Genomic DNA, 24,773 nt, shown 5'->3' with positions numbered 1-24,773 from the left:
TATCCTGGCAAATGTTATTTTCTCTATTAATAGTCTTCTGTTTGGATATTAACAGCCCTATATATAGGCACCCTGTGAGTGTGAAAGTTGGCAACCACATGCCCCTTTAATTGCACACTCGGTCTCAGTAGAGTGCACGGCAACTCCACATCACCACCTAGTGGCAAATATAAATTTGGCAATTTTATGTGGCTCACGAGGTCTAACTAAAGATATCAGAACATCCCATTAGGGTTGAATTTTTCTGAAAATATTTCTTGATTTCCAAACAGCGAAAGCAGATACTTAATGATGTGACTTTTTACACGTCAAGTTAACACTTTAGGCAAAGTTACTCAATTTCACAAGACTGCTGATTATGAATGTACCTTAAAATGCACCTATTTTAAAAAAAAATAGCCATAACAAGCAGAAATGTTATAATGTACATATATATTTGCAGTAATTTATGCTTTATTGAGTGATTCTTATGGGGTTGAGTGTGTGTATTTGCCAGACATCACGTTTGCCTCGTGGTCACATACAGGATGTTAAGGATGTTCTTTTCACTGCTGTAATGAAGATACAAAAGATAAACGTCCACTGTTTTGCTTATGGTCACTTTACCATTTAAAGACCGATACTGTGTTTGGTCAGTTTATAGAAGGGTCTGTAACCTTGCACCATTGACTCAGTGGACGAATAGGAATCCATGATGCGTTGAGACTCTTAACAGGGACCTAAAATTGCTTTTTAAAAATCTTTGTTTTCTCTTCAGCCAATTCACCTAAAGCAAAAGATGTGGAGCTCTTTTGTGGTTAAATGAAAGTCTTCGGGGCCAAACAGCCTGGAATAAAAAAGTTAGTGAAGAATCTCAAATGTATTCTGCTGGATTTTACAGTATTAGATTTTTTTATATATATATATATATATAAATCTCTCTCTCTCTCTCTCTCTCTCTCTCTCTCTCTCTCTCTCTCTCTCTCACTCTCTCTCCCTCACCAAAAAATCTCTTTCAATCTGGCAACCTCTAGTGGCAAATGTGGAACTGCATTTATGCATGTACATAACTTGTTTTATCAATCGCTTCGCTCTGCTTTTGTTTCTTTATGCTTATAAAAGCCTCCTCATGATGGAATGCTGAAATTTTCATTTTATGTCTGTTATAGTATTATTCTTTTAGTGAATTACTAAATCAAGTCAGAAAACTATCATAGAAGAATAAGCTTCCTTGGTAGGTCAGAGACTTTGTAAAGCTAGGACAGAACAACAGCAACTAGAGTTCACCATTTTATGATCTTTCTTTGTTAGTGACACTGCAATACATCTAAGGTCAAATAAATATAAATATCTTTCACTTTAAGATCAAGTAATGTATACTCATTCATGTGCATATGGTAGTGAGTGAATGGAGACCATGCTGGAAGCTAAAAGTTAATACCAACTAGGCTTCAAATACTTTATATTTGTGTGTGTGTGTGTGTGTGTGTGTGTGTGTGTGTGTGTGTGTGTGTGTTTGTTTTCTTCTGTATTAAAGACTGTAAATAATTTTTACCCCTTGAGTGTGTAGTCAAACATATTTTTTATTAAAACTAATATACACTTACAGTTATTGTATCATTTATTAATATCATTTTAAGCATGCATGCATGTGCATTAAAAGAAAAGAGCAGGATCACACAGTCAGCAGCAGGGGGCAGTGTAAAATCAGACCTGTCAGACAACTGGAGACCTTTAAAATCTAATTTTATTCCTCTAGAAATGTCTCCATGTCAGTATATCTACTCAGCATTTATAAATAGAGTTTTACATTCAGAAACAAGTATTTATTATATTATACCCTTAAACATACCTACATCAACAACTTGTAGGCATAATATTATGAAACCAATAAAAAGCTAAGAAAAATGGTTTTCTAAAACAGAAAATAAAAGTATTTCCCCAAGAATTCGACAACTGAAAAAACATATATAATTTTTGTTTCCATTAACATACCTAGTCTTTCAAGGTACATAGCCTTTGTATATATTTTCCTTACTTTTCTATTAGCCACCATTGTTAAAGGAGAGACACCAGTTTAATCTTCGCTTTTTTCCATCAGCTTCTTTAGCTAAACCAACAAGAGTCAAGTATCAAACTTTCCTGGCCATCTCCCTTTAACTTCTTCGGGCTGTGGGATTTCATAACTATGTACAATTCACCATAAATCTCAATTTTCTGCCATGCTCCCACTGACCATAACCCTTTGAGTGAAAAATTGGGCTATGACCTCATTCAGTTAACTGAATAAACTACATACTGCCTATATCCCCCCTCCACAGCCGCTCTCATTTCTTGAACCTTTTATTGTAAATGCTGGTGCCTCTCAGTCCGTCAACTTCCTGTTGCACCCCTTTAGATTAAATCACAATTACACAAAACAAAATACAAATTCCTTCTTTTGTGTTATTTGTTTAATAAAAGTTTAAGAATTTACATATACGTATATCTGCAAAGATCACACTCATACTAAGGAGGCTCTGGTGTGCCTATGGAAGCTGTGATGTCCAGTGACAAGTGTACATTCAGTGTCAGCCCGGGCACTTGTTGAATGTGACCCATGCTAAAAAGATAGCATTTCTCTCTGGATATAGTGAGCAGAGGTATTTGGCTCTGCCGCAGCTTCACTTGCAAGCGCAAACCTTGTCTTTACTCATATATCCAAGCTAAGCCTAGGTGTTTTAAAAAAAAGTCTTATAATTTCAGGGGCATGCATTATTTAAACCTCTGAATGAGAAGGGAAAGGTCATCATGGGTTTCTACTTGATAATGGTACAGACTGAGTGGGTAAAAAAAACATATTAAGCACATCAGTTAGTAAGACAAGTACTGAATGACAGAATTACATGTTCCAAGATAAAAGCCTGCAATTTTGCTTTATGATTCTCCACCTGTCAACATACTACGACAAACATCTTCAATGGTTTAATCCTGTGGTCAGGATTGAAACTATTCATTTTCAACATCTTTCAGACATTTCAAGTTTCAAAGTATAATCAGTTCAGGCTCTGTTTAGATGGTATTTCTGCTAAATTAGTAGAAAAAAGATCTCCAGAAGCCTTACACAAACCTCCCCCAGGACAGGCAAATAGTGGACTATACAGCATAAAGTATGTGCTTGTATAAGCTTTGTTGTTATTATCACTCAGATACATGTGTGAGTATACGGTATGTGAACAAATGGTAAAATTAATTACCAGAACTATTCATGAATTGAAACAAATTTTACTGCTTCTTACAATGCCCCTGGCCTCCAGACACGGGGCTGGACACCTCCCTTGGTAGCAACAAAACGTGGTTTGGGAGCCTGAACTGGGTCGGACTTGAGTGGGGGCAAAGACGCAAGGATACTGAGTTCAGGAGCGCTCTGGAACTGCTTAGCTGTCTGGAGCCCACTGTTGTACGATATTGGAGTGTAAGGTGTAGGGACTGCGGGGGGCACTGGGTTTGAAACAGGTGTGGCAGAAAATCTGGGGAGACTTGGCAATCCAGCTGGTTGGGAAGGAGGTGAAGCTGGGGTTTGGGCACTGACCATTGCTTGTGGCATGAAAGGGGCAGGGGTTGGATTGAGAAAAGAAGGTGGTGGGGAAGTCATGCCTGAATGAGTCAGACGTTCTCCAAGGGTAGTGGCTGAGCGGGGTGCAATGACTTTGGGAGTCAAAGTGGGAGCTGACATAGGAGTGGGTGTTGAGAATCGCTTGACCTCAAAGACACGGGCTGTTTTGACAGGGATCTGCTTCGGTGGGGTTAATGAGCTGCCCACCATTGTGTAGTCCCCCTGCTGCTGCCTTTGGGCCTGGTAGGAAGGCATGGCTGATAGATTAGCAGCACTGCCCCCATAGTTGAACATGGCAGAGTTAAGCTGGTACGGCTGCCTTCTCATGAAATCCAGAGCTTTGATGCCCTCTTTTTGGGAGCCTCCTCTACCCCTTCCATCTTGCTTGGTTATGTCCCTCTGAGGCCCTGTAGGGATAGAAGGGGCTAGGAGTGGGTTGTACCCAATGGGTGGAGGAGCACGGACATTAGGGGAGTATTTCCACTGAGATGGAAAGGAAGGATTTGAGGAGTCAAGGGGTTGAGCTGGACTGTACGAGGCCAATTCCTGCTTGTAAGGGGTCTCAGGTGGGGTCTCCACCACATACATACCCATGCGGTTCTGCCTGCGGGCAAACAGCTGGGCCCCCTTACCACCTGCTTGAAGAAACTGTGGGGCCTCATGGATGACCCGAGGCTTGGGGGCCACAGGTGGAGGTGCCCTGCCTATGCCAGCCTCACCACTTCTCTCCTCCTCTGTACCATCATAGAAAGTGTCAGACTCTGGTTGGCCATATTTGTGGCGGGTAGACCTGTCATCAAGGTTCTGCACCATAGACAGTAGGTCAGGATTGGGGGATTTTTTTGTGACTTCTGGCACATTAAACATAGGTTTGGGTTTCCCAGCACGCCGTCGAGCGTCAAGTAAGATTCCTGTTCGACCTGACGGACCAGGAACAGGGGTTGGAGCTACTGCCTCTGGCTGGGACACCACTGACACTGAAACAACAGGTGCCATAGAAAATTGAAGTGGAGGTGGCAGTTGAAGAGAAGGCACTGGGGCAACTGGCTCAGCTAAACCAGGAAAATGAGATACAAGAGAAACTGGTGCTGGAGCCATTGGGGTATTTGGAGCAAATGGCATTGAAGGCATAGAAACCGGGAGAGTAGTTGCTAATGGAGCCTGATGAACAGTAGTTATTGGGGTTGATGACGGCATTTTCTCTACAGCGGTAGAGATGGCTGGAGGATGAAAGGTAACAGAAACTTCTGGTGTTGGGGCTAAGGGACCTTGAGGTACAGAGGATGGTGGGGAGAACACTGAAATAGGACCAGGGGGTGGCTGTGATGTTAATGATGTAGCATTAACAGTTAGTTCAGTGGCAGTCGAGAATGGTGGTGGCATGACAGCTGCTGAGGCAGGACGCTGGGATGTCTTTGTGACAGATGGTCGGAACGTTACAGGGGCAGTCGCAGCTCGAATGCTGATAAAGCCAGGAGTGAAAGGACGTGCTGTTCTGTTGAGAACGTTACTAGCAGGTAGTTCTGGTAATGGTGTTTCAGCTGGTGGTGCAGGTCTTGAAACAACAGTAACTGAACCGGTGGCAGGTTTGGGTGCCACAGGCGGAGGGGACATCACCATGCTAGCAGTACTAACTGCAGAGTAGGATAGGTCCCCATTAGATATTCCATAGGCTGCAACCGGGCCTGGAGCATGAGACAGCTCTTGCTGCATGGCTGGAGGACCCGTTGGTAACATCTGTGGAGCCTGCAGGATTGGTTGTGCTTGCATCTCTGGATGCAACTGATACATGTGAGCCTGCTCTTGGACTTGAGACTGTGGAGGAGCCTGAGGTTGAGCTGCCTCTACCTTCTTGGCATGTTCAGCAGCCCTCTTTCTCTGCTGCTCAAACAACTGAGCACCCTTGCCTGTGGTGTCACTCAACCCTGGACTTGGAGCGTCCTCTGCCCCATCCCCACGACCTTCAGTGCCAGCAGTTGCCCTCTTCTCCAGCATATCCAAGTAGTCACTATCCCAAGTTGGGTCAGGAGCTGCTGAGAAGCCATCCTCATCAAACTCTGATTCACTTCCAGGGAATAATCCATCCTCCTCTTGTGAGTCAGGACACCTATCTTCATCCACACTACCAAAGCTGGTAAGGGTGTACTTCTTAGAGCGCTGCCGCCTCTTCTTGAACATCAGAACACCCTTGGAGTGAGGGTTAGGTGCATCAGTCAGTAGGGAGGCAATTGTTCGACACTTGCTTTTTGCTTCCTTTACATGCTTGTCTTGCTGTGTATCCCCTCGGTTCAGTTCTGCAGAGTATGAAGACCATAGATATTAGTCTTAGTTCCACAATAGCATAACAGTACTGGATGAACAGATTTAACTTTTAAACAAAAAATTGAAGCTGATGTGCATCTAAACATGCCCTGACCCCCATTCCTTTAACAGGCATCCATCTTTTAAATTGCCACAGGAGCACTTCCGGAGAAATTCCAGGCATGCTTTTAGCTTTACACATTAGCTTTACGCATGTACTCTGTCATCTAACTTAGCTAAAAATATTTGCACGCTGGTGCAAAGTTGCTGGTTGTAGGTGACTGGAAGGAGAACTTCAAAGAGTAGCATGTCCTTTAACTTGTCATGGTATTAAACAGATTATCATCGACAACCTTATTCTGTTTCTCTAATATGTACTGCCATGTGAAGGGAGTTCCTAAGTAGGACATCAGAATGTTAAACCTGCAATCAGTGATAGCAAATGGGGATTTACAAGGGTAACTTTATTTAAGTTCTTAAAACAGCCCCTTTGACTTCAAATAGCCCAGCTCTGTCCTCTTCCTGGGCTAATGATGTATGATGATAGATATAATACATGGTGAACAATGTAAAGTATAAGCTTTGACGTTTTAGATACACAAACTATAGTCTCTTGCGTGTCAAGGCGTGTTCCATGTGCCCTTTTATATTTGTAACATACCATCCTATCATCCAGGTTAATGGAAACACATCTCTCCATGTTGGTGCATTCTACACAACAATAAAAACTGATTCCATCATTGTGCTGTGTATCAACCTATGTCATATTGATTGTCATCATTAATTAAAAAAAATGTAAAGACAGGAAGAGGAAAAGTTGGAGAGAGAGAAGGGAGGGAGGGATAAGAGTATTCCAGTTTTGCTACTTGATACCTTGACACACAGATTGATTACCGGACCTTTATCAGAGATATGTACATCATGTTTGAAGAAACCATGTGAACTCAATGTTTTTCCTCAACTGTACTTACTGGCTTGCTTGGCCTTTTCCATGTAGGTTGTAGTGAGCTCCTCATCAATGGGCTTATTCACAGGACCTACCATGGGAACCAGCTGGCTGCGGGAGCTTAGCATCAGGGCCTCCTTTGCCCTCTCAGGGGATACCAGTGGCACGTTGGATGGCTCTAGAAAGCCGCTATCCTCCTCCTGCCCTCCATCTCGTGGCCCCTGGTCATCTGCTGAGGAGATGATGGAGGAGGTCTCAGTAGAGGTCTGGGAGGACCACATTCCTGGACCAGGAGGCTGGTAAATCACCTCCCTCCGTGCCACCCCCGGTAGCCCCCCTCCTCCATCTCCATCTATCCCACGTCCAGCCAACAAACTAGGGTAAACATGTGCATCAGGAGCGCTGTCATAACCACTCATTTCTGACGTCTCCCCGCCCTCAGGGGAGGCTCGTCCTGCTGGTTTCAGCGGGTTGGAGTTGCTGGGACTGCGACGTTTCTGCCTTCGCTGCCTCTCGTAACCAGCCACATCTGCATCACTGTCAGTCTCACCATAGTAAGCCTCACTACCGGGAGGAGATGTCAAGCCACTGGTTAAAGAGGAGCGGCTACGGTGGACCTCACGGATTGGTGCATGTTGGGGTTGGGTGGGTGACATGGCACGCAGAGCAGCGCGGTATTCTTTGTCTATACGAGGTGATGGGGCACGGGTCACAAGCACCACGGACTGAAAACCAGCAGGCACCCTGCAAACATGTGCATGGTTTGAAATATTGATGAGGCAAATCAAAGACACTTGGATATGACATTAAAAGCTCTTTTTCAAATTTGGATTATCTCCTTAGAGTGAGTAGGATCTTAGGATAAACATTAGATATATTTGTTAGTTCTAATAATTTTTTATTTATTTTCTGTAAAGAAGTACCCAAAATATGCGCATCGTAAATAGTGCCTTTTTGTGTCATGCCTAATGTAATTGGTTGACAATGGTTGCTCAAGACTAAGAGCATAAATCATTTGTTTCTCTGACCTTTTGACCCTGATGTGCAATACCCCAGGGGAGCTGTCGATGAGGTCCATGGCCTGGGCATGGGATAGCGTCCCACATGGCTGTTCGTTGATGGACATCAGCTCATCAGCCTCCCGCAGCCCAGCCCTGCATGCCTTGCTGCGTTTACGTACCTGCACAAGCAAAGACAAGAGATGAGTTTTGATGTATTTTAAAAATATTTTTAGTATGAAGCCAATCGGATTTTCAGTCTTTTAGGACCAGTCCAAGACAAGTCTGAAGTTCTCCAGGAGACATTAAAGTCAATCATATGTCTAAAGCGCACATCTCAAGTCAAGCCTCAATGCATTGAGGGCAAGCCCACATCCGACAAAAGTCTTCCACAGTGGAATGCTAGCAATTAAATGGAAGGGCATGTTGACACTCTGTGTAAAATGTTTCGTACTACTACTGCTTCAAAGCACAAGCCTATATTTAAGCTAAGCAGCTATGCAAACCTTGCTTGATACTGTTTTAATTATGTTGTATTTTTTTCAGGATTTTATCATATCAAATATGTCACGGAATTGGAGCCAACTATCGAGTCTCAGGTCAGATTTCTCTCTTGTTTCCCTGCTATTGTATTATTTCCCTTAGTATTGTATTATATGTTAGGCTGTTGTAACTGCAGGGACAGAAAAAAAAACGGACAGAGGTATTACTGTCTTGTCTTGGTTGTTGATAGTGACTGACAGCAAGCAGATTTTGTCCTGACAGCTTGATCTTGCTGCGGACGTATGCCACATATTGCAGCTTGAGTGGAGCACTCACACACACTTAAACAGTGAAATGCCAGCCAGCAGCCATCTTCTTTTGGTGCTCTGCTATTTGTGCCCAAGGTCTGTCAGGACCATGGCGTTCTGCCCACTCTAAATTGCCTCAGGTCTATGCCAGCCTTTTCAACACGTCCCATAATATATTCAATCCAGATTTTTCAAAGACAATTACTGCAGTGTTAACTGCATTCAATGAGTGCACTGCCATGCATTAAATGAATGTTGTACATTGGATTTCAGAGATAAGGAAACAGTGCTTTGGTTGACCTGATTAGTTTTCCTTCCAGCTATTATTGTTTGCCCTCATCTCCATTTAGCTAAGCCTTTCAAAGTGGCCTGGGCCTGCTTGTGGTCCAGGATGTCAGTTATTCATTAAGTGATACAAAAATACACATAACTGATATAAATAAACCCATAAACATGCACATACAAACCAACACTGACACACAGGCTCTTTCAGTGAAGCCCCAAAGTGTGCCACCTGTTATGAACTAGTATGAGACCTGACCAGATTACACCTTCCCGCTCTCAGGGGTGAAGGAGCATGCTGTTTTGGATAGTTGGACAGAAACAGCTGTCGTCCATTGCCATAAAGGTGATTTGGTGTCCTGTGGCAATGTGTACACACTACCACATTCTGCATAAGTCAACTACATGTAGGATTAACATTTTCAAGTGTGCTCATTCTTAGACTGCTAATTACTGTGAATGAGATTTGGGGTTTTTTTATGAATTTGGTGATATAATCGAGGTGCATGATCCATACAACCATTTATTTCTGACAAACCAGTATTGGCCGCTCACCCAATGAAGACTCTCTGTCAAAGACTGAACAAGCTTCTTCAATACCATCATTGGAAGGGACCATAATTGACAAATATTCTAGACAAAGATTTTAAAGGTACAACCAGAGAATATGCTATATGTGTGGGGAAAAAATGAGCTACTTCAAGGAAGATAAGGTTGACAGTTGGTTTCTCTCTCCTGGCCATATGTTCACAGCTGAGTTGGTGCATGAACAGGAACAATGTAAAAGTACAAGAGAACAGAGGTTTGGGATTCCAGATATTTTTTTTGTCCACAAGAACCTGCAAAAAAGACGTTCTTCTCTGTGCAGCAAGATACTAAGTAGCCCACGAACAAAAATAGTGTATGAGGAACTTTTTTGAGCGCTGAGCTGAAACGCACACCTTGGCCGAGCCTGTGACCTGCTGCTTCTCAACCAAAAATAGCCACTTAGGAAAGTAGTTCTGCTCAGTCAACAGTTATTAGAAATGTGTGTAGATATATGTATTTGTGTGATGTGTGAGCATGTTTGTATGTATTATATGTGAGCAGGTCTAAAACCAATGTTTTTTGACTTTTTCAACCATTTTTATCTCTCAGAGGCACGACCTTTTTCTGTTTGAAATCCCAATACGTCCTTGTATCCTATACACATTCCCCTTTGGCTTACGTACCAATCTTTGCTTTCTCAAATTCAGATCAAGATTCATATCTGGACTGTGTTACTGGTGCCAAATGTAGGCACCAAATTCTTGTAAAGAATTTGCTCAAGGGGGTAAAATGAGCTGAGAGGCTATGTATGCCAGTTGTAAGGTCAAATGCTTTCAAAGAGCCACTCAATACACAAAGGTGATGATATAAAAGTAACTGTAACCTCAAATATAATATATTTTCAGTATTTTTTCAACAATATCGCCTGAGTCTGGAGTAAACCACAGACAATCGACAATAGATACGCAAAAATATCTCAGGTAAACTGCCAGCTTCAACGTGACCAAGCGTGGCTGTTTGAAGGTTCTCCCTGAAATGGTGACGTAGTGGAAACATGCTAGTTCAATAGCACAAATCAGATCATGGCCATGGGTGAATGGTTTGTAGTATCCACATGGTCAAGTGTCAAAAGTCAAATAAGAACACAATGACCTTAATATACCAAAACTATTTGAATGACAGAAAATAAAGAACGGTTTCAGAAAGTTGCACAAAGTTATTTGGCAAAAGTAAGTTCAGGTTTTCTGCTCAGTATTATTGTAATTTAACAAGGACTTTGGGCTTCACGCAGTATAATAGGACAGGCTGCACTCAGTGGAAGATATGCAACAAGGTTGCCCTACATTTCCAGCTGAACTTGAAGTTTGAATTTCACCCAATCAATCATCAGAGCGCATTGCATGAAGACCATTCTTAAACAAGAAGATGACTCACATTCAGGCCCTAAACCAACTTGCGTGTCAGCCAATATTCCATATCAACTTTATTCACAGCTCCTTAAATCTCTACCTAATATATCTCGGCTTATGTTTCCCTTTCCCTTCAGCAAGGCTGATAAATCGAACACAGTTTTCTACTTTCCATTCAACAAATCATTAAGTGCGTACTTCTGTCCAACCTTTTTAGTGAGCGGCCTTACCTTAGCCACCTGGAGTGGTTTCTGATGTTCCACGCCTCCCTGGAGACGAAAGCCCCATGGCGCTCCACCGGACAATGTAATTATCACTTCCTCTGCAACCATTGTTCTGCTCTCTGTTTTTTCAGCTTTTCTTCTCGTTCTCGATTATTTTACGCTCCTTTTTGTTTTTGATATTTCTTCTGGGGGGCCCTCAGTGCGTTGGCCCCATGGTCAGCAGACAGGGCCCCCTCAGAGAGCTCTCACCTGCTCTTTGCCTGCCACACTGTCCGGGCACTGACGTCTCTCTGAGTCCAGCTCCAAGGCCGACGTTCACACCTGAACACACACACATGCACACACAAACTTCTGTGCGCCCACCCACACGCAGAGTGGGCCAACCATCATTGGAGGCCGAGGGAGAGAGTGAGGGAGAAGGAGAGAGAAATATGACTGGAGGGGGGTCTGTGTCTGCTTACACTGAGGAATGCCTGCTCCAAATGAGCGAGGGGAGGGTCCAAAGCAACACTTGTCCTGTCACTCAGACCTATGTCTCTGGGTTTCTGATAGCCCCTCCAAAAATAGGACTCCACAACCACCACCTCCGCTACTTTGCCTGGTCCTCTGCAGACCGAGGGAAAGCTCACATTCAGAACGTCCAAATGGCACTGTTTCATATCTGGCTTTACAGCACTGAGGTCATTAGTAATCTTTAGTAGGGCCACAGTGAGACTCTCAAATATCAGAGCTGAGACTTGCTATGATAGAACATTCCACCTCCTGATTAGTTACATTCAAATACCCTTCAAATATACACCAAGGGGTGCTGATAAAATGAATAATGTAGACAAGAGTGTAATGACTTTGCTGCTGAGGCTAATATGTATCCCTCCAGCTCCTCAGGACCATCCAACATTCAAGGCTGTCATCATAGAGCCTTTAGGATAAATACGTCTGCAAGCTCTGGATTAACAGTCTGCATAGCTACATTGAAATATGAAAGCTATAAGTTAAAATTCCACAGTGTTGACTGGGCGACAAATACTTCCATCCATGGTTGCTTGTATAAAGAGTGCCTGCTAATGACACAAGAAGTACAAACCTACTTTAATCATTTCTTTTCTATGCCAAGAAATTTGTCACAATCAGACCACACAATTTTACACCAAGCCAAACTCTTAGATGTGGTGTTGGCTGTGGCCATTTAACACACATAGAAACAACACCAAGAGCCTTCAGCCATGCTAGCTGCTCTGTGAGGCTGTTCTTAGGCACTGTGGTGCTTTGTGCGGAATGCTAACATCATGCTAACAAGCTCTCTGACAATGCTAACATACTGACGTTTAGGTGTAAGTGTAATTTTTATTTTCACCATCTTAGTTGAAGTGTTGACATTTGTTAATTAGCTCTAAATATAAAGTACAGTTGAGGATGCTGGAAGTTTTACATCCATCCATTATCCATACCACTTATCCTGTTCAGGGTCACGGGAGGCTGAAGCCTATCCCAGCTGTCATTGGGTGAGAGGCAGGGTACACCCTGGAGACAGGCAACCTTTCACACTCACATTCACATCGACTTTGCACAGAAAGGCCCTCTTCCTCTGAACCAGGGCTCAAACTAGAGACTTTCTAGCTATGAGGCAACAGCACTAACCTCTGTACCACTGTGCAGCCCATAGTATTGGAAAAGTTGATTCTATGACCCGGTGATGGTGCTTGACGAAATGTTAGTGAATCACCAAATTCAGTAAGACTCATTCTCTTAACAACATGGATGTTTGTACCAAATTTCATAGAAATCCATCCACTAGATGACGAGATCTTTAAGGCCCAGACAGGCTGACAAACAACAAAGTGATTCTAGTATTATTGATTCAGTAATATTTGGTGATATTCAAACTGGCGCAATAAGAGCTTTTTTTCCTTTTTCATGGATTTTGACTTGAAATAATCTTGAAATATTTTATTTATTTATTTATTTTTTCTCACTCAGATTTTGATTCTGTAGATCATTCTAGTTGCACCAATATTTATCACATACTGCAGTTTACACAAAGTAACTAAGTGCAGCTTGGCTTGTGTTCTTCCATGTGCACAGAAACCACTGCCAAGTAACATCTCAAGTTTAAAGTTATGTCCGAGTATTGGCCATCGGTTTTTTTATGAACGTGATCATGACCCAGTGTGACTTTGCTTCTATCTTTCATATTACTCCCATCTTCCTCTTCACTTTACCTCTTTCCTTCCGGTCCTTATCTTTACTGTTTCATGTACATTTTACTCTGATCTCAATCTTATTAAAGCGCTACAAAATAAGAAACAGCACAATCTCAAGAGTCTTACGTTAACTTGATTGACCTCTGCTGCAGTTTTTCATTCTGGCTTTGGCAGGCCTTGAAACCCGCAGATAGAGGCTGACCCGGTCGCTACAGAAGCAACGCTGCCATTATCAATGCTGCTGGAAGTTACCAATGATAGCTACTCCCTTTGGCAGCCGTGCTCTGCAGCTGTCTCCAGACCTCAGGATAGTAACCAAGATCACTCCTGGGTCAGACGCTCAGTAAAAATGTCAACCTCTCTTCCTGGAGACCCTCTCAGAGCTAACAGAACACCAAAGTTAAGTGGTCAACCACACAGATAGAAGTGATCCAATCCATATCAGATCTGTACTTTCACAGGGAAAGTCAATATTAGACTGATATCTGGACAGACATGTAGTTTCAGATCAACCGTGCCAACTGCCCCCCCTGGTGGTTAAAAGAGGGCTTGTTTTTGGCCTGCTGGAGCTTTTGCTCTCTACTAACCTTTCAATAATTCTACTATTTTAATGGTAATTTATGTCTCTCTTGCAGTTGAAAATAGGAGAGTTTAGTAAAAGTTTTATAGTACACGACCAGCAGTTTTCAGAGTTCTCCTCTGCTCACCTGCATGCCATCAAATCTACCTTGAATAGTCAGCACCAGTGTTTTAGAAAGACTGAGCTACAAGGTATAATTTTTTTTTCTGGTATGGCAACAAGTCAGGAAGAGGTCTGACAAGTCATTCTGCCCTGGACAGAACTTGGCTGTCTTTCAAGAAAAGTAAGAAGGTCACAATCCATATGCAGCAGCTTATGGCTGAAATAATTTACTTTCCCCGGTGGCTCCATATTTTTTTTTATTCCATATGCTTCCTATTGTGATGTGGTAACAAAATGAATGAAAATGGTGTGAGAGTGTATCAGAGCCTTGCTGATTGTTGCTTTAACTCAGGAAATAGAGGAAGCTGAGTGTTTTTTCCTGTGGACATGGGAGAACTCTTAAGTGGAGCGACAGCTTCTCCCCTCTCATGTTCCCCTTATTAATTAGTTTGTGTCTGTGTTTTTGTCTGTCACTGTTTCATAGTGTGTCTTATTTTCTTTTCCCTTTCAATCATTTTTACTGTGAAGAGCTTAAGACGTTTCTCTGTTCTCTGTCTTTTTTTCCATTTAATGACTTTTCTGTTGGCCAACTCTCCCTCCCAGGAGTTCTTTGACAGACAGGTTTGTCGAGTCGCAGCAGGCTCAGACTGAGTGGCCTTTAACTGAGGCATCTGTGCCAGCATGGCAGACACCGCCAACCAGCCCCCGCCGATCCTGCCCCCCGGCAAGATGAGGTGAAAGGAAACCACCATAGTAATAAACATGTTTTTTTACTGTGTGTTTAGGGAAGGCACAAAGTGAGCAGTTTATATAAAGGGGATGGAGTGTTTTATACGATTGAATGCCAAAATGCATAGAGTATGGTTTTTGAATAACTTAAGTTTTAAAGTGTAGCTTTAGCGAACACATTGCACTCAACACACTGTACCCTTTTAGAAGCCACATTTTATGTGACCCCAGAGACTCTCACATTTTTAAAATGTCAAGTTAAAAAGGTTGGTTTTCCCTTAGAAGGAGGTATAATTCTGACATTTTATAGTCTATTTTTAAGCTCTGTCCTTTTGCTAAGGTCAGCAATTTATATGATTTTGTGGAGTTTATTTTGTTATTTTAGTTAACTTTTGTTCAGATTTCAGTGCATGAGTACGTTCTCATAGTAGAGTTGATTGTACCACCCAGTCTGCCAAATTAAAGGACTTACAACACATCAGTTATTGAAAACAAGATGTTATGCAGATATCACACTCCGTAATGAAGGGTGTGTTTATCTTACTCTATCTTACTGGAAGTTGTGGTCATGTTTTCATAGTCGCCTCTTAATCAAGTTACACTTAGAGTAATTTGAGGTGTAGGACTTTTTACTTTATGAAATTTCCTTATAAATCTACCCTGGATTAAATTTGTATATAAAAAAAATGTGTGGCTGTATATAAAAAGTTAAGTGGTTTAGATTTGAGTTTTTTTGTTGTGTGGCGAGCCCTTCCTCCACTTTTGGTTTCTCCTGAAACTATGATGCCTTCAACAGCATTTCTCTTTATAGATTTGTGTTTGCAAAAAGCTACTGTTGTAATTGCTCCTTCACAGTGACTGACAGTGCTTCCAGCTCGTTCGCTGAACTCCTGACCCCGCTTTGTGACAGACTGTGCTGCATCTCTCCCAGGACTCCCACTGTCCGCTGAGAGATGAGTCCGGTGTCATCTGCTTCATAACACAGAGGCGGCAATGCGCCAGGTGGCCCTTCATAACCTCCATGTGCTGTCACCAGTGAGTCACACAAACACACATGCACACCTACGCACACACACCTGCCAAACAAAACAAAATAATGTCATAAAAAATATGTGATACAACAGGTGACTCTAACCGTGCTGTTATTGATCAAAGACAAAACCTGAATGATGGTTCCACTTGCTTGGGTTGCTTTAAAATTGTTTTGATTTTGTCTGTTCGTTTTATTGTTCTTTTGTTCAACTATTTAGCAGGCGTCATTTCAGGAAGTATGATCTGGAAACTCACAAGTGCATAATGAGTAATCCATAATCAGGATACCAAACGCTCTACAAGGTATTTGAGATTCATTAACTACTGCTATGTTAGTACTTACACACAGCAAGCTAAAGGCTAGCATAAGCATGCTTATATATCAACAGAAAAACCAACATGGTAATATTGCATGGTTTAACTTTAACCATGTTCACTTAGTTTTGTGTGTTAGTATGGTAACATTTACTACTTAGCACTACCTACAAAAAAACAGCTGAGGATGAGGGGGGTATGACCAGTTTTGCAGGTAGTTAAACCAAAGTATTGGACAAACAAAAATAAATGTAGCTGCATTTCAAGGCATAAATGCAGCTACTGGCAAACTCAAATACTCAGCAAACATCCTCCAGCACCTATTGTATCAGTTCTTATGTATTGCAAATTTCCATTTTATCCTCATGAATTTACTTCTAATTTCTACTAATTTACATTTTCCTTCCTCTCTGGATGATAGTACTTATAGTAAAATCAGCTTCTTGAGTAAAGATCATCATCTTTGCTATCAATCTTTATGCATTATTCCTTTAATCCTCAGGGTGGCACTCTCCACTGACTGTACCCCCAGTACTCACACACATAGTGTACACACTCTCAGCTTGTGTAATCCCTTCTATTTTTGATGAGTCAAAGCCAGCACTCACTCTCCTCTGGGGAAATGTCTGATAGGATGAAACAGCCCAGGCAAGAAAGTACCTTAAAGAGGAGGGGGGGGGGGGGGGGTTGTTATCTAAAGTTTGTGAACTTCACATAAGGCCCCGGCATCCTCCATGTTTGTTTGATGTGATGAGACTGAGTGGTCTCCCACCCACTCAGTCTCAGCTTGTCAATCCATCACAGAGTAAGATGAGAAGAATGGGGAGTAGATTGAGTTTCTGCCGGCTGGAAGATGATCCTCGAGTATGTCTCTGTCAGTGTCACCTTTAAGGCAGGTGGGAGTGAGGATGTTTGTCAATAAAGAACGGAGCTGGCAGACAATGGCACAGACAGTTGTAAAGTTGTAACTTTGGACCACCTACCCTTGGATTACTTTGGATATAATACAGTCTTCACTTAATCCTTCCTTTTAGTCAGCATAAATCTTCTGTAAGTTCCAAAACAGGAGGAGATTGTTTGCCAAGCAAAAGCTAAACATTACTGCTAGCTCAATGTTAGCAAGATAACACATCTCCAAAGTTAGCTGAAACTTACATTAGAAAAATTAGAAAGTAGCTTGTAGCCCTCTGGCAAGAGGCTGCGCTCCATCAGGACCAGAACCTCCCGCCACAGGAACAGTTTCTTCCCCTCTGCTGCCAGCCTCGTCAACAAGGCCCCGACCACCCCCCACCCCCCACTAGACATGGACTGTCATCCAGCCCCTCAGTCACTCAACATTTCACAAATGTTTATGACTCTAATTCAGACTTTGCGTTTCATTAACGCACACTGGACTCTTATACTGTCTGTTGCACTATTTTATAACTCTCACCAATATCCTGCACATCTGTGCAGTTTTTAATTACACCTGTTGTACATATTTTGTATTATATACATATTACTTTTTATATCGCTATTCTTATTGCTTATTTTTTATCTTATTCTATTTAAGTCTTTTACTTATTTTTTATTTTAGTTCTGTGTTAATTGTTCTGCACCAAAATCACCAAAACAAATGACTTGTATGTGTAAACCTACTTGGCAATAAACCCTGATTTTGATTCTAAAAGGAGCTTTTAGCTGCTTGATAAGAGGTGCTGCGGAGCAGGTATTTGTGCAATTGGCGTCATAATTTCAGCTGCTGTGCAGGAGTAGTGTCAGCAAGTATAACCTGAATTTGATGCTTTGTGAACTAGCCACATTCTTAAAAGTTCAATCGACTAAGAACAGAGTATTATTCTGTTTCTCCTGAGTTTAAATTTATATAAATAATGCAGTCAGTATAAAAATTGACCATCTTTTATGGAGATTCTGCAAAGCCAGCCCTGCATTTTGTGTTCGGCAGAGATCCATAAGTATCAATGAGATCGTTTTCCATTACTGATCCTCATCTACTGCATCTACTACATTAGTGCATCATGCTGGACTATTTGAAATACAAAAAAGGGACCTTTTAACAGAAAATAGGCATTAGTCATTTTTTAGACGCAGTTTAACACACACACACACACACACACTCCCCCCCCCACTTTAGCTTCAGCTCGACAGAGTGGCTCCAGACCGAGTGAGTCACTGATTCGTCGTCATGAATAAATCACACCCACTGCTACGCTCTTCTACTCTGCACAACTGCTTTTGCCAAAACATACTCTTGCGTACACACATGCATGCATGCTAACGCACAAATGCACCGTACAAATACACGCTGGGCTATAAGTTGCATCCTTTGGCCGGCACAGACACTCCGACCACTTTCCCCTTTGTTGCAAAGCAATGTGTTTTCTAGTGTTTGGCATTCATTGATAACATCGTGTACGGCGCAGAATGTCCTGAAACTGCTGCAAAAAAGTTGTGCGTAAAAGAGTTTTATATTTATTTATTTGACACATTACATTAAATTTTCATTTTACTTTCAAAATGAAGCTGTCATCATCATTATTGTGTACCCCTGCTGACATCATATATATAAAAGCATCTTTAACATGAGTTTCTCTGATTCAGTGTGATGCCTCTGAAATATACGGACAGTTGAGGAAAGAACACAATCCCTCGCTCTCTGTCCTCCTCAAGAAGACATTTGTCACTTTCCATTTTTACAGCCCCTCTCCCTCTCCTCCCCCCTTTGTAGCGGTAAAACGGAGTTCATGTCGCCCTGCATTTCCCTGAGGCAAACTGATGGCTACACCCAGAGACCCAGACGTACATACACAGAAGACTAAGTGGCTGCTCCTTTTATGCCACTTTGTTTATGCTTTACTCCTATCTTAGACTGTGAATCTTTTGTGTCCTTGTGTGCGCATCCTTCCTTTTTCTTTATCTCATTGTTACTTTACTTCTCTGTTTCATGCTATATATTTATTTTCCTGTTTCCCATCAATTCTTATACGTGTACCCCCGTCCACTATATCAGCTTTATCTAACCTCACTGCCATCTTTCCCTCCTATTTTATCGACCTTAATCTCTCCATAAACCTCTCACTCTTACCTGTGAAATTTCCCACTCGGTGAGACGACAACAGTTTACTTTTACAACGTAGGAAATTGACTCGTATCTGAGGCATTGATTTCCTCTGAGTATTATGGGAAGGAGATGGCAGTGATGTGAAGACTAAGAGCTCAGTGGTCGATACATATTCTCATAAAAACACCGGATGTTCCTCCGTAGCTGGATTGATCTCACTGCCCTGACATGAGCAGCAACCGTCATCGGGTGGCCTTGATTAATTGAGCAGCATCAAGCAACAAATAAAAGATGACAGGGGTTGTTTGATTGTCATAAAGGATTTAGTTTGAAGTATGTACTAAGGTCAATCATAGAGGAAATATTAGCTTTTGGCTGAGTGTCACTCAGAAAGGAATAGCAGTAATGACAAATTAGCAACATTAATTGTGGTACAAGAATGAGTGGAAGTAATAGTTCTACATATTGATTCATTATGGCTCAAATGTTCAAAGAAAAAAACAATACAATAGGGTTTTCTAGCCATTTTATTTGTCTATTTGTTTTGAAAGATTTCCTCAGCAACCCCATGAAATGAAAATAAATATTAATCTCAATCAAAGTAGTAACGAGCCAGGCTGAACTTTACTGAAATATTTTATTTTTCAACCTCAGTCCTTTCATTCTATTGAGCTAATGTCATTATGGTAGGAAAAAAATGCTATTCGCTCTGGGCCTTTGGAGGACACTATCCGCTTCTCCAACGGGCCCTGGAAAAACTCCGCCAGACGACGTAAAACACGTCATCTGGCGGAGGCCAGGGAGCTCGCTAAACTACACTTCCTCAATCTAGGATGCCCGCCTCCGATGTCTGCAGTGTTTAGTTAAAAAAAAACGTGAGGTGCCTTGAAACGCTGCCTGCACTTCTGTTTTCCCTTCCAGAAATTCGCATTTATAACTGAGTCATGTCTCGTTTAAAATCCTCAGGTTTGAATTGTAGACTGAAGTCCGGAAGTTTTTTTAGACGATCCACCGGTATATTCTCGTCGTATTTCAGATTTTTTTGGCAGAAGTTCTTTTAAACGGAGCCAGGTATGTCGCTGTTTCCAGACAACATGCTAAGCTAAGCTAACAGGTCTCCTGGCTGCAGCATTTACACGGATTTCAGGAAGAAAGCGAATAGTCGTTTGGTCTCTTTTTATGTTTTCCTCATTTATTCTTTTATGCATCTTTCACTTTGTTTCTCCTTTGAATCATCTTGTGATGTAATCAATGACTGCAGATTGAGTTTTGTGTTTTGTACCTTTAAGACAAAGAATTGAACATTTTGAGCTGCTATTAGTGTTTCTCATACTTGGTGTTCATACCACAGGAAAAGTTTAGGTTTTGAGTCAAGAACACAATGTCTCTCTATACTGTCTGCATAGTACCTATCTGGTGTATGTGCGTGTGTATTTATGAACGTGCGTATGTGTATTTTATTTGCCCAGGTTTTCTCAGCCATCGTAGGAGGCGCCTGCAAATACAGAGGAATGTAGCAAGGTACTGCAAAGAGGGAAGAAACTCTTAGTCTCTCACTTCACACAGGCTCACACACACCTCTACTCACCCTTTGCCCTTCTTATGGACAGCAGTTTTTCTCCACCCACCTCAGCAGCTGGCACCAGCTCAGCCCCATTTCACCAGGAAAAGACGACAAGTCATTCTTAATGGACGGATGAGACTTTTGGACGAGCTCTGGGACACACAGATCTGCCCATATTTCAGCATTGATCTGGTTTGAGATTTATCGACTGCAGACTTAGCAGAACTGAAAATACAGACAAAATCAAAGTTAAGAAGGTAGCCACCGAGCCTTGTCGGAGATGAGGGGAGGAATCTGCACTGTGTTTTCTCTGGTGATTGAGGTGACCTTGCTCAGTGGCCTTGGCTGCCTGGGTGAACACAAGTCTATGAATGACAGCGTTGGGACAGGGGAGAAGTGGAGGGAGGAAAGGTCCAGGCCACCACACCTTATTTTCGTCATGGTGGATGACCAGGGTTATGGAGACATCGGCTACCATGGCTCAGACATCCACACGCCAGTGTTGGACCGGCTGGCGGCAGAGGGGGTCAAACTTGAAAATTATTATGTCCAGCCGATCTGCTCCCCCTCTCGCAGTCAACTCATGACAGGGCGGTGAGTAATGTCCTCGTCATTATATCATTATTACGATGGGAAAGTGATTCAGTTTCTGCATCTGTTCTCAGATGATATAATTATGCATATGCTTTATAGGCCTTTTGTCTGGTTCTAACATATTTAACAGTGTACTCAATGATGGGGCGTCTTCCAGTAGAACTTAAGCCATAAAATAAAATCTTGCCAGGATCAAGTAAATCATTTTCCTTATTTAATCCAGACCAAATGTAGCAGATATGGATGGCTAAAAAGAAGCAAAGAGATCATTTTCCTTTTAAATCCAATTATACTGGAATAAAATCCAACATGACCTTTATAGGACAAACTGTATATTCATTGCAGAGAGTTTTCTGGCAGATGTTTTGCAGGTACTGAAAATTGGATGCAACGAATAAGTAAATTCACAGCTCGAAATATTTTGGCTTGATGGTGCATAAAAGTATGAGAGTAGCCAGGGGTGCAAATTTCTTAAACCATCTGTAAAATTTTAACATTATTGTGTTATTATACATCTTATCAAGACTCTGCTGTCTTCACATTTTCTCACACTCTTGCCAGCTACCAAATTCACACTGGACTCCAGCATTCAATCATCCGATCCCGCCAACCCCTCTGCCTGCCCCCGGATGTTCCCACTCTACCAGAGCAACTGGCTGAAGCTGGATACGCCACACACATGGTGGGGAAATGGCACCTCGGCTTCTGCAGGCGGAGCTGTCTGCCTACAGGACGCGGCTTTCAGAGTTTCCTGGGAACCCTCACTGGCAGTGGAGACCACTTCTCCTATCGGAGTTGTGACGGGACTGAAGCTTGTGGATTTGACTTGCATGATGGAGACCGGCCTGCCTGGGAGATGACTGGGAACTACTCCACTCTGCTCTACATAGAGAGGTGAGCATGAAGGTATAAATTCAACAGATTCATTCAAACAGAAAGACAAACCTTTAAAAACCTTCCCATGGTTCCTCTGTCCATCCAGGGTAAAGCAGATCCTGAGGAGCCACAACCCCCATAAACCCCTCTTCCTCTACCTGTCCCTTCAAGCTGCTCATACACCCTTGCAGGTACCGGATCATTTTCTCCACCACTATGATTCCCAAGGGAATCGTGTCAGGCGTCATTACGCAGCCATGCTGAGCTGCCTGGATTACGGGGTAGGACAAGTAGTCCAGGAACTGAAGACCAGCGGGCTCTATCAAAACACAGTACTGATCTACTCATCTGATAACGGTGGGCAGCCGCTCTCTGGGGGCAGCAACTGGCCTCTGAGAGGTGGCAAAGGAACATACTGGGAAGGGGGCATCCGAGCCGTGGGCTTTGTCCACAGCCCCCTCCTGAAGAGGAAGGGTGTAGTGAGCAGAGGACTGATCCACGTTTCTGACTGGCTTCCAACATTACTTGGACTAGCCGGGGCCCTGAAGTCCCACCATGGCTTAGACGGTCACAATGTGTGGAACACCATCAGCGAAGGCCTCGTCTCTCCCCGCACTGAGATACTTTTCAACATTGACCCAGTCTCCAGGAAGCCTGGGGAGCCATATGACAAGGCATTGCTCAATGGCTTCGGGATCTGGGACACTGCCGTAAGGGCAGCGATACGGGCTGGGGACTGGAAGCTATTGACAGGAAATGTGGGTGACGGGGACTGGATACCACCGCAGGCTCTCCCTGTTGGTCCAGAACGTTGGCAGAAACTTGAAAAACGGCGCAATGAGCCAGGGAAGACGGTGTGGCTCTTTAATATCACCTCTGACCCCTACGAGAGGTCGGACCTGGCAGCAGCTCACCCAGAGGTGGTGAAACATCTCCTGATCAGGCTGGCAGAGTACAACCAGACAGCTGTGATGGCCAGGAATCCTCCAGATGATCCTATGGCTGACCCTGAGCTCCATGGAGGGGTGTGGAGCCCCTGGCTGGGCCTGGAGGGACAGGACGGAGATAACGGAGAGGAGGATGGCAGGAAAGAAAAGATAATGAAGATAAGGCACTGCAAACTGTGCAAATTAAAAGCTCTCTTCAAGAAGGTCGGGTCACGCCTGCAAAGAACAACCCTCTTCTAAATGAATCAATATTTCTTGGAATAAAGGTTCTAGTATGCTTCAAAGGAACTAGAGAGTGTAGACTGAAAACATCCAGAGTCAAATAGGTAAATGATAAATCGGGATGTGGCTGTTTGCTAATCAGACAACCCTTCATTTGAAGCATACTGACACCTTGACCATGAAAAAGTGAAAGGGAAAAAAGACAAACAAAAATACAGACGGGCAGAAAAGCAGGCAGCTCAGATTGACAAGATAGACCCAGAATCAAATACTGAAGATCGCAGATAAACAGGCAGCCTGGAAGACAAAGCAGACAGGACTATACGGCTGACTGAGCAAGCTGACTCACTCACCGTCCTGTGGCCAAACTGCAGCAGGGTGACTTTGGGCCGTCGCTCGACTGCATAGGGCGCAATGTGTGTGTCATCGTGCATGTACGCCTGTATTCGTGAATAGCTTGATTAATACAGATAGAGTGTGTGCATGTGGAAGTAAAGCCTGAAGAGATGCGAAGAGGAAGAAAGGACCTGGAAGATGACCTCTCGATGTCTCATCGCCTAATCATACAAGAGGACCCTTTAAGGGCGACACGAAGACACCCACAGGGGATGCTTTCTGTCAAATGTCACCTTGTTCTCTTGTAGAGGTTATATAGATTCACTCCTGCTCATTCTGTCGCCTCTGCCTTTGAAAGACCTCTGACCACACCATGATGTCTAATCCCTGCAGCCATAGCTAAACTAAAGCTCAGTAGCAGATAGCATCATCCTTCATTCTCATCTATTGTGTTATAAAATGCTGGAAAATTGATTCAAAATATCTGAATAAAATCATGAATGCAAAAAAATCTTCACATCACAAAATCTCTGCAGAAAGACATGGGAAATGGTGGTTTTGTTTTACAGGTTCTACATTTTGTAGGCATTTCCTTACGATATCCAAGACATGAATTCAGGTCACCTGACCGTGCAAAATTTGAATACAAGTCAAAAAATATGAAGAATACAACTTCAGATAATAAATGAGTTATAAAGAAATTACTGACACATATAAGAGAGTTTAACCCTGACACCACATGATGGATTTATCTTTTTCGTAGGTGTTCTGAATCAGGTTTATAATGGGTTCTTTTTAAGGTTAAATTGTTAAAGCAGTTTAAAAACTAACTCATTAATATCAGCTCTTTGACAGGAACTCCGTAACTCCTGCATGAAGGTCAGATGTGCAAATAGGATCAAAGGTGGCACTGTTGGACTCATACAACATGTACGACATTAGACAAGGTTGTTTTGTGTGTCTCATTCGCAGCGTTTGTGTGTAAGTGTTTCTGGGTGTCAGCAGCATCCCACACACAGTAGCAACAGGATTTCCCCCCAGTGGCCTTCTAATGAATATTCAGCTTCTCCATTTCATCCCCCTCTGGTCAACTCTCCTCCTCCTCCTCCACCTCCCTCCCCTCATTTTATCCCTGAGCTCTTTGTTCGTTCCCTCTGCATA

At 42.7% G+C, this 24,773-nt stretch overlaps 2 protein-coding genes across 9 annotated transcripts; one reads left to right on the top strand and one right to left on the bottom strand.

The window, feature by feature from the left end:
• Window positions 1-1,587: 1,587 nt before the first annotated feature.
• On the bottom strand, window positions 1,588-11,432 carry synpo2la (synaptopodin 2-like a). Its single transcript, XM_069658095.1, has 4 exons — window positions 11,060-11,432; window positions 7,850-8,001; window positions 6,847-7,565; window positions 1,588-5,868 (listed from the first exon to the last, which is right to left on the bottom strand). The coding sequence occupies exons 1-4, from the start codon at window positions 11,159-11,161 to the stop codon at window positions 3,254-3,256; spliced, it is 3,588 nt and encodes a 1,195-aa protein (XP_069514196.1). The 5' UTR covers window positions 11,162-11,432; the 3' UTR covers window positions 1,588-3,253.
• On the top strand, window positions 7,868-24,340 carry LOC138588179 (arylsulfatase I). Of its 8 annotated transcripts, none has more exons than XM_069658103.1 (9): window positions 7,868-8,418; window positions 11,047-11,135; window positions 14,540-14,670; window positions 15,521-15,700; window positions 15,916-16,000; window positions 20,543-20,594; window positions 20,710-21,231; window positions 21,793-22,125; window positions 22,214-24,340. In XM_069658103.1, exons 7-9 carry the CDS (start codon window positions 20,918-20,920, stop codon window positions 23,292-23,294), a joined length of 1,728 nt encoding a protein of 575 aa, XP_069514204.1. In that variant the 5' UTR covers window positions 7,868-8,418; window positions 11,047-11,135; window positions 14,540-14,670; window positions 15,521-15,700; window positions 15,916-16,000; window positions 20,543-20,594; window positions 20,710-20,917; the 3' UTR covers window positions 23,295-24,340. The 8 variants fall into 8 exon arrangements, with proteins under 8 accessions (XP_069514204.1, XP_069514201.1, XP_069514202.1 ...); XM_069658100.1 differs by having other exon boundaries at window positions 20,707-21,231; XM_069658101.1 differs by having other exon boundaries at window positions 20,687-21,231.
• Window positions 24,341-24,773: the final 433 nt, after the last annotated feature.

The sequence above is a fragment of the Semicossyphus pulcher genome, unplaced genomic scaffold (assembly GCF_022749685.1).
Source record: "Semicossyphus pulcher isolate SPU_LCO1_2020_fin unplaced genomic scaffold, fSemPul1.0.p SCAF_12, whole genome shotgun sequence".
Taxonomy (NCBI): domain Eukaryota; kingdom Metazoa; phylum Chordata; class Actinopteri; order Labriformes; family Labridae; genus Semicossyphus; species Semicossyphus pulcher.
This window is presented reverse-complemented; position numbering and strand designations above follow the sequence as displayed.